Here is a 10,593-nt window from a genome sequence, read left to right as displayed (position 1 = left end):
CGCAAAAGATTCTACTTATGTTGGTTACTTGTGTTTGTTCATGGACCTACAAATGCATTGAGAGGTGTTGAATGTACGCTCATGCTGACATTTTCTTTGTATAAAAGTTGCCATCTGCTGCTAACATAATATGTCAAAATCAGTCATTTATGAAACTTGTTATGCTGCAGTGGGAGTTTTGCTTCATAATACTGCATTAGAGCAATAGCTAATGCTACAGAGCTATCGTTTAGCAATGCATTCATAGCTCTGAGTACAAATAGCAACAGTTAGCAAATGTTGCACATATGCTTCCTGCAAACAATGATCTGGATATCAAAGCATTTTTTTAAACTCACCACTGCTTCCTCCTCTGATTCTGACTCAGACTTCCAAGTGTTTAGGGCTGCAAAAGGCTGATTGAGTCGCAACTTTGATAACATATATGCATTATTTCAAGCCACATTTCCAGAGGCGTTATCATTGTTGCACGTCTCCAAAGCAGGAGAACAATAGCACTTGAAACACACAAATTCATAAAACTGATTTAGTAAGGCCAAACTGTCTGTTTGTTGGCCCTGTTTGTTGCGCTTTACAAGTGGCCTCTCATTCACATGTGCACACACATTCACTGATGGCGATAGCTTGCCAACTGCAAGCCACATGCCTACCCTTTGCAAGAAACGTTGGTTTTCATGTCTTTTTCAAGGTAGTTGTTTTTTGTTTTTGCTCTGTGCTTTCTATTGTATCAATAACCTTGAGAACCATCAGATTTGTATTGTGCTTCTTCAGAGGTTCAAGCCTGACCAATGGTGAAAGTTGTAGCCTGCAAATTTAGCATATAAAATATAGTTATCACCACTGCTCACATAACTTCTCCATCTTTTTTTAAATTTTTTTTTAAATTATAATACATTTATTTATTTATCAAAATAACCAATACATTGATTGTCACTGAAAAACAGCTGTTAGATGTAGACTGAGCTGGCATCAATAAAACACAGATGCCCACAGGCTTGAATGAGAAATGACAATGCCAAGAAATTGATGTCAACAGAGGATTAAATTGCTATTTCTAAATGGAGAGGGGGGCACTTAAGCATTAATGTGTTTAGGGCTTCTAAGCCCCTCCTGCTCAGTTTGAGTTCCCTTTGACTGTGCAGTTGTCTCTGCGGATAAACAGCATTTTGTTTATTCACATTTCAATAGTGTATGGTGGATTTTTTAAATAATGCTTGTGTGTTCTTCTTCTTCTTATTATTATTATTATTTGTTTTAATAAACTAGATGATAAATATTTTAACATTTTAATAAAAATAATAATTTTCAAAAATATAGATAGTCTAATAATCAATCATCAATGGCAATTTTATTCTAAAATCAACGGGCTATGCTAAGGATATCTTTTCCTGATCACACAACTTCAGCCCCTGTTTCAAGCAACAAATACTTTCTCTAGTCCAGCAGACATAGAAGGCTGACATATCTCTAAATATGTGTGACAGATAAGCTTGCCAAAATAATTCCCAGCGTCAGTGCTGCCTGTGCCCTTTTTTTCAAATTTTGGCGACTTTAGTTATGTAAGAGATTAATTCTGTGGGTTAAGGTGGAATGTTTGGCGCTGACAGTCTGGTTAACTGGAATTAGAGGCTGGCTGTGTAGACAGACCACCTTGAGGTTGCTGACTGAGGGCTGAAAGCTGGGGATTCTCCGACTGACCTACCGTCTGTCCTACCGGAGAAGCGGGCTCCATGTCAAAATGCCAACCTTTTCCGTGATGTATAAAGGAGCTGTCATCATTAGCAGGTAAACAAAAGAAAAACGAACAAAACGGGACATGTCGGGTGAGGTTGATTGTTGTCGAAACACTGGTTGACGCTGCTGTATGCCGACTTTTGTGAAGTGTTGACTTCATATTTTAGTGGCGGTGCTTAAGTGATGTTTACGGCTGATGTTTTCAGAACAAGTCAAGGGTAGAGGTTTCGGAATGTGGAAAAAATAAAGCGTTTAATTGATGCGGGGCTCGTGCGATGGTCGCGCTAAGCAGTAAACTCCATCATTCTGTAAACCAGTAAACATGTGGTGCTTTATTTAATGGTGTTTGATAACGGAGGTGCGTTGTTCGAAATGTATTTCATATGGAGACACAAGAACAAACTCGATAATAACATGTAGGTAGAAGAACCGAAAACAGCTCATGAGCGCATTTTTTTCTGGTGTTATTTTGGTTCGACAGAATAGGATAGACCTAGTCACCATCTGTCCATGCAGCTCATGCGCTGCGCGCAACCAGAGGCGATAGTATTGTGTTGCCGAAGCCATAGTGGTCATTAAAGGTTATATTTAATATCCAATGTTGTTAGAGAACAGATTGGTTCTACTATCTACTTGGAGGGTTGTTCCGTTGAAAACCCCCCCGCATATACTCCATCTGTAATCATATCCGAAATCAGGGCAATAGTAAGCTTCTTCGTGATTTCCTAATGACTATAGGTCTTCTGTTTAAGAAAATGCAAATACAGGAGGGTGAACCATTGTTACCCATCACCCTCCCCACACACTCCTTCTCTCCTCCTGATCAATTCAATTACATCACTGATTGTTTGTTGTTATTTAAATCCTTATTATAACCAGAAAAAATACAAAATGTTTGTTTTAAATTATGGTCTTGCTTTACAATAAAAGATGCTTGTAATTTGTATTTTATATCAATCTAACATTTCTGCAGTTAATACCAAAAAGCCAAAGATTTAATGTAAAAGGATGAAATGCAGCGTAATGTAACTCTTGTGGAGTTGGAACCACTGTATGGCAGATGTGCCTATACTTGGGCTGAAAGGATTCATAGACGTTCACAATAATCTTTGAGTTGCTAATCTATTTATTGATTAATCAATTGCAACTGTAATAGTCATACTGAATCAGAGCCACCACAGCCAACACAAATGGTAAATGGTAAATACTAATGTACTTTTCTAGTCTTACCACCACTCAAAGCGCTTTTACTCTACTGTCACATTCACTCTTTCACACTCACATTCACACACTGATGGCAAAAGCCCAAGTGCCAATCTCCAATCAGGATCTATGGACATCAATACTCCAAAGGCTACACATATTTAAGGCTTACATGGCAAATTGATGGTTGACTTTTCCCATGAAATTTTTTGAAAAAATCTATCTTTGATTGTAACTTTTGAATGTCACTAAAAAAACATGTTCTTACATTTTGAGCTGAAAGAGGCTATGCAGTCACAATATGTCTCACACACCTCACTGCAGTTCTTTACCAAAGTAGCAAATTAAGAAAGGGTCCACCCAGAGCATTTTAGCATTAAGCATTAGCCAAGCCTAGCAGGCACCTGTTGGTTATCTTGGTTCCTTTTGATTTAGTTCACTTAGCATGCATGCCAGGTGGTTTTATTAAATCAACTATCCATTACAGGAGATTCAAACTTTTTCACATAATCCACAATTTTAGAGCATTCTGATGCATTATTGTGCTGTGCACGAACTGTTAGGCCCTGCCCAGGTGAGACTGCATCCCTCAAAAGTCCTGACACTGGGCCAGTAAACAAACATGACCTCTGCCCACCTGCAGCCACAGACACACTGGCAACTATGTCTCTGCTGCAACTGCTTATTTAACAACTTCCTTTCATCCCACTCTCACTGATCAGCTGATCAACATGGTGCATCCCAATTAGTACTGCATGTTAACAGGCAGTTTGAGGCAAGATGGCAAACTAGCAGCCCAGAGTTAGAGTGAGCACCCCTTCAGTTGGAAGATTGGCTGTTTGATCCCCAGCTCCTCCAGTCAATTAAGGCTACCGAAGTAGCCTTGGCCAAGACACTGAACCCCAGAGGCATATATGGTACATGACACTACATTAATGTATGAAAGTGTGAAAGGGTAAATGTCATATGTATTGTTAAAGGCCTTGAGTGGTCAGAAGACTAGAAAAGTGCTATATAGTGAAGTCCATTTACCATTTATTACCACCATCAGTTACGTAAAATAATGTGCTTGCTCTCTCAGAATACAGACAACTACAGAACTAATGTGAGGTCCTCAACATGTCCACAAATAGAAATTGGACAGTACTGTGTGTACGACTGATTTAATTAGACACAAGACAGAAGCGATAATAAAAGTTAATACTACAGCTTTCATTTACTGTTGATGAACGGAGCAGTCATCTTTGTAACGCACCATACAAGTATTCAAACGTGCTATATTAAATCAATCAAATCATAGTTATCTCAAGACACTTTACAGAAAGAGCAGGTAGAGACTGTACTCTTTGTTATGTTCTTTAAAGAGAGGCCCAACATGAATCACCATGAGTAGCTCTTAGCAACATTCGGCACATTGGCAACTTCCTTTTAACAGGCAGAAACCTCGAGCAGAACCAGACTCATGTTGAACAGCCATCTGCCTCGACCGGAATGGGCCAAAAAATGGGATAGTGGGATAATAGTGGGATAATGGGATATTAACTTAAATAGCAGCGACACACCAACACTTGCTCTTCAGAAAAGCTGCAAACTGCATTACAGTTACATTTTTGGTCATGGTTTAGTGTTTGGAATCCTAAGTGTTATACATGTACACGAGGTAGTCCCCAGCTGAAATGGTTTTTATTCAGTCTTGCATCCAAAGGTGTATATTTGCAACTCAGCATGTGATAGCAGCTGATGTGAACAAACACCCAGAAAGACTTGAGCTTTAATCAGAATTCATGCAAAAGTAGGCTTTTTCTTTTTGCAACTCAGATCAGTTTTTTTATAACATCAAAGATATTAAAAAATAACATGGAATCTGATCTTTTAAATTATTATGAATTATTTCATATATGGTTTCACACCAGATACAGGCTTTTTTATTGCAATGCTGCCTCAATGTTATTATCTTTGAATTAATGGGACTTAAACGTCACTCAGGATTGAAATTTTCCCACAATTCGGCCCAGGTGCTGACAGATGTTAATGGTAGACTGAAGTTTGCAAAACTATAGCGAGATCAAGTTGTTTCTTCATTGTGCCCATTGTTCGTCATTGTGTACCATATTCTCAAGAGACACAAAATCCATGTAGTGAACAACTTGAGGTGGATTCATGGTGTGAGACTGGGAGATTGCTGTTTGAGTCAAGTGGGAAACTGGGAAATTTCTATCTTAACCTTACTTTTTTCTACCAAGTGATTTTGGTCCCTAAACCTATCCAAGCTGAAACTATTTCTTAAAGTTTGGTTATTTTCACTCACCCAAAGTACCTGGATAGGTTGATGACAAGATTAAGGTTTGGGGCTAAAATAATACACTACTGTTGACATTTAGTTAGATTTGAGTTGGATCAACAGTCTCCTATGTAAAAGAGCAAATACAACAAAAATGAGAATTTGGACTTTGCAATTTTGTATTTAGGTTAGGTTAGGTTTCACATGTTAGCCTAGTCTGGTCGGATAATTAACTGTACTAATTGTTTTTGTATAAATAAACTGTATATTATAGACTAATCTTATATTAAGAAATCGACATACTAAATATTTTCACTCCCAGAAGATTATTCTGTACTTGATCCAAAAGTTACTTTGTATACTACTGTTTTCTGCCTTGTTTCCGGAAAGTCTCTCTGCCAACCAGAACTGCTTTAAATTGATCAGATCTGTGAGCAGCTAACCCATTACCTTTTACATTGCATTTTGACAGGATGGTGTCCTGCACTCAGAACTAAATGTGAAAAAGGAGCATAATCAATGTTTTGAGAGACGTTTGCAGTGTTAACACACTACAGACTTTAAACCTGGCATGTTCATGGAGTTCATGAGTTACTAAACTTAATATTATATTAATGCTATTGATGATGTCGATGATAGGATAATATCATCTCTTTTAGATTGAGTAGTCGGACTGTGTAGTTTTGCAAATGAAGGGTTTAATATGGAAGAAAAAAGTAGTAGAAAAGTTATTAAGCTCTCAATGTTTAATTTGTGATGTACTAATGTTCCTCTTCCTCTCTATTCTGTCTCTCATTCCATCTTTTTTCCATCCTCTCCGATGCTCCATCTCAGGACATTAATGGGTCCATATGGAGTAGACCGAGCTGTGCATTCCATGGAGTTTACAGACTGTGAGAATGGCCTGGGTGAGTATTGTTGTTCTCTTCAGCACTGTGGTTAGCAGAAATCTGAGAAGGATTGCTGGAGGAGAACGTATAATGTGTTCGAAATGTCATACTATACTAGCAGTACATACTAATTTGGCCTAAATGTAGTATGTAGTATGCAAACAAAAACAAAATGTGCAGTATGCCAAAAATACCCGGCTGTAGTACTGATTCAGAGAAAATCTCCAGTATGCATCAGACCAGTCTACCTCGCCTATTGTATCTCACAATGCAAAGTGCTGGAATGTCACAACAACAGTTAAAATAGCAGACAGCAGCAGCATTTAAGCAGAATGGGGCGCTATAGCTAAAGAAGCAGCGGTTTGCTTATGTCCAAAACCGGAAACTGGCGCCTGGCAGCAAACTGCAAAATGAATTTAAAAAGCTCTTCCATACTACATACTACCGCCGAACGCAGTATGTAGTATGCAGTATGTAGTATTCAGTATGTAGTATGTAGTACATAGTATCCAATTTTGAACACAGCCTTACACCTCCATTATGCTGCATGTCTTCAGTTGAAGAAAAAAAAATTTGCTGAAAAAAAACAACTGATAATAATAATAATACTTTTAACTAAAGCTATATAGTCCTATGCCTTCTTGTACTATATGCTAATACAGCCTGATTTTGTATAGCTGAATTCATTTAAATCCTAACTTTAACAGGATTTTCTCGCAGAGTATTTATCCTTATCTGTTTGCCTGGGTGGGGAAGTAGGTCATGTAGCAAAGCCCTAACCCACTTAACTCAGCTGGGTTAAGAATACAGGGAGCTGCTGTTGTTTTTATCCCAACTTCACTTCCACAACACGCTGGTGGGGCTTGTGCCTACACAGAGACAAACAACCTGTATGCATGAATACAAATACAATCTCTGAAATATCCTGTTCAAGTGAAGGTGCTTTACACAAGTGAGGGTATATTTATAAAACCTTCTCAAAACTAAACTCTAGCTCATTGCAAATGTATCAAGAATGATTTAAAAATAAGCTATTTAGGTATGTTATGACAGCTAAGCAGCACTGCAATAAAAAAAATTGCCCACATCAAAGTTTCCTTTTCCTACTTTCCTTTGAGATTAAAGGCTCCATTCATTTTTTTTTTTTATATAAGATACCAAATTCCTTCCTAAAGTTACACCATGATCTTGCATAGTAGCTCACTTAGTCAATGTAAGGCACATGTAAAGAACCCAGGCTAAAAGCAGTGTACAAATTAATTTTTTGACTGGACTTAAACATTTCATTTTCATCACTTTACTAACTACATCTGATGAAACTTGAGTTTAATGAGGCAAAAGTATTCTACTGATTTGACAAAATCAGAAACTATTTGATGGTTTGGACAGTGCTGCATTTCATGCACATAACATGGAGATTGGCTGAAGGTCCATTAATAAGGCCCTTGGGGATTTAGAATTTTGCTTAATGCAAGACTTGCAAGAGACAGTTTACACATGGAACGGTGAAAACTGAAGGCCTGATACATATTGTGTAACAACATGGTTTAAATAACGTCTAAGGTTACTACTGTATACAGAGTTGGGACAGTGGGACTCAGTCAAACAGACTGTCATCATAATGAGCCTCTGCACAGCGGATTGCAATACTGGACATTTTGTAGATGCCAAAAGGGATTTTAAAATTCTACAGCTTATTAACTATGCAAATACTTTTTATAAGAACACGGGACACAACATACTGTAAAATGATCTAAGATAATTTCATAAATGTACAGATAAATGAAAAAAAGACATAACAATAAAGGAAGTAGTATCTATTACAATTTAGTCACATGGCTTTGCATCAAAACTGAACTGAATCAACCACATAAACGCCTGATAGATTAAGATAATGACTGAATGGTGCCCTGAAATATCACTGAAGGGCATAACAAGGGAAGAGGGAGGTTTAGGGGACACTAAGTGTTTGTGTGTGTGTGTGTGTGTGTGTGTGTGTGTGTGTGTGTGTGTGTGTGTGTGTGTGTGTGTGTGTTTGTGTGTGTGTGGGTGGGTGGGTGTGTTTGCTGTGTGAACCCACAGTACTTTAAGCAGCATACAGGTGACAAGTAAAGCAGCTTATTGTCGTCCAATTTGATTATGTGCAAGTGAACACACTGTTCCAGTGCATAAAGTCTAAATACTTGGGGTCTGCGCACGTCTAATACACATTGACGTTTTCGCAGCAGCATGGGGGGCGTATCCTGTTCACACTGTAAAGCAAAAACATGATATTTTCTGTATTAACATTGCTGAAAGCTGCACCACCTCAGCATGTGCAAGATATTGTTTACAGTGAATATCATCTCTATCACAGTCACTTTTGTCTGCAGAGTGCCTTAAAGAAGCATCTTTTCTCTGATGTTCAGAAATGGCACTGTGTTCTTCGACAAACATGTTATTTCTTATGTTCTTATCCATCAGTTTTTTTATAAAACATTTTTAAAGCAACTATGAATTTTTCATCTTCTTCTCTTTTGAAGGTCTTAAAGTGTTAGAACAGTTAATCCCTGGAAAGCAAACGTGCCCTTGACGCATCATCAGCAGGAAATGTTTTTGAAAGAGAGATGTAAAGCTGAAGAGGAGGGAGAGAGACATGTCTTTTACTGCTTATGCAGTAGAATGATGTTTTTCTTATCTGATGAAATGCAGTGGGAGGAGAGTGCTTTGAGGATAAAAAAAAAAGTACAAGACTTCTTTCCTTAGAGAAGGGTAAGAAGGGTGGGGGGACTGAGACAGAGAACTGTATAACCCTATTCTTCCAACAGGCAATAATTAACATGCGCCACTTTTCCCAAGACCAAATGAGTTTTCCCATTTTGTGGTGGCAGGCCAACAGCAGCCTTAAGCTGAAGAAGCTCTGATCTAATGATTAGATTCCAGCCAGGCTTCAGTCACTTCAGTGTAGTCACTAATAGCACAGTGATTGAACACTCGTGAATGGGAGAATCTGAACGACTGTCAGAAATGTAGAGGTTGTGCTGGTAAAGTGTGCTCAGTGTGCTTTACCACATGGTAAACATGAAGACACGGTAAACCTGAACTATTTATACCTGCCACAAAGGGTTAACAGTAACCTTCCCTTTGAATCAGAAAATGGGGTTGTAGTTAAAAGTGGGACATTATGCAATAATTTCTGGTAACACAATAAACATAAATTGAGGGGGGGGATTTCTACATTACTGAGGTTGAGTTCTTGCTGACCGTAACCCAGCACTCTCTGTCGCCTCTTTTCTGCAGGCCACCTTCCCTATCGTCAGACTAACCTAATTCTTCACAATCCCCCTACATTTCATTCACATCTAAGAGTTGGGTCAAATAACATCCAAAGAATGCCAAATAGGGTGAAGTGAGTCTTTAATTGTATTTCACCCCAGTAATTGATTTTTAACTGTACACACATCTGAACTTCATGCATCACTCTTCAAAACATGGTCATGTTAGTTGTTGTATCACATCTTTCAAGACTAAACTTCACAAACTGGTTAGACGTACCCTCTCCCCATCCAGTTCATCATCTATGTGTGACAGAATTGAGCTCCGTCAGGATGAGAGAGCAGCTCTGCGCAGCACAGAGTGAGGTGCGGACGGCTCCAGAATCAGATACAAAACAAGAGCAAACTGAATCAAGCAGAAACACTTTATTGTTGCATTTGCGCTTAATAATCATTAACACAATATGCTTTCGGAATCGGACCTTAGATAGTGGTAGCAATTGATGCGTCATTTATGGTGCTATTAGCGGCCGCAACCCATTTTTAGGGAATTCTTATTAACAGCAGCTCATACTTCTAGTTTTAATGTTGTAATTTCAGAACACTTTACACTTCAACAGATAACAAATTTCACACTGCAAGTTGACAGAGAGAGCAGTGAGGACACATTCAGGGGATGAGCGGGTGCGCTGACATCGATGCGCACTCAACGTACATTGGAGCTGTTTATAGACAACGTGTGAGATAATTGTCTCGTGGCCACACATTATTTTTTCCTCAAATGTCACCTCATGTCACCAGAGGGGGTCCATATAAAACATGGCCTCTCATGCTCATGATTTTCTTATGAAAAAATCAGGGACTGGGAGCGATGGGATTAAATGGATCAAATGACAATATACAGCAATTTTGTAACATTAAACTTAAGTTTTGTCTGAGCTTCCTCTCTGTAAATGTATTTCCCTCTGATAATGGTCACAGTTGGAAGTGCATATTTTGTCTCAGACCCGCAAGGACTTTTGTCCTACACATCCACTCCATAAGAAACATCTATCATTCTAAGGACTATCATTCAAGTGTTTGTGCACCTTGAAGCTAAGACTGAAGAATGACTGAGAAGTTCATATGACCCTTTCATTCCTCATTTGTCAGTAACTCATACAATGGCAGCTTCCTACCAAAATCCCATCTGTACCAAGCTATTATTATTCATTTATTCATTGTAATTAGC

At 38.4% G+C, this 10,593-nt stretch overlaps 1 protein-coding gene across 3 annotated transcripts in view; it reads left to right on the top strand.

Moving 5' to 3' along the window:
* The first annotated feature begins 1,630 nt into the window (after positions 1 to 1,630).
* LOC138602804 (syntaxin-binding protein 4) overlaps positions 1,631 to 10,593 on the top strand; it is a 74,100-nt gene continuing 65,137 nt past the window's right edge. For all 3 annotated transcript variants that reach the window (XM_069674378.1, XM_069674377.1, XM_069674376.1), the window contains exons 1-2: positions 1,631 to 1,785; positions 6,053 to 6,126. In XM_069674378.1, coding sequence (XP_069530479.1) covers positions 1,739 to 1,785; positions 6,053 to 6,126 — 121 coding nt within the window. In that variant the 5' untranslated portion in view covers positions 1,631 to 1,738. The remainder of the gene's footprint in view (positions 1,786 to 6,052; positions 6,127 to 10,593) is intronic.

This window comes from Semicossyphus pulcher, unplaced genomic scaffold, assembly GCF_022749685.1.
Source record: "Semicossyphus pulcher isolate SPU_LCO1_2020_fin unplaced genomic scaffold, fSemPul1.0.p SCAF_23, whole genome shotgun sequence".
Lineage (NCBI taxonomy): Eukaryota > Metazoa > Chordata > Actinopteri > Labriformes > Labridae > Semicossyphus > Semicossyphus pulcher.
This window is presented reverse-complemented; position numbering and strand designations above follow the sequence as displayed.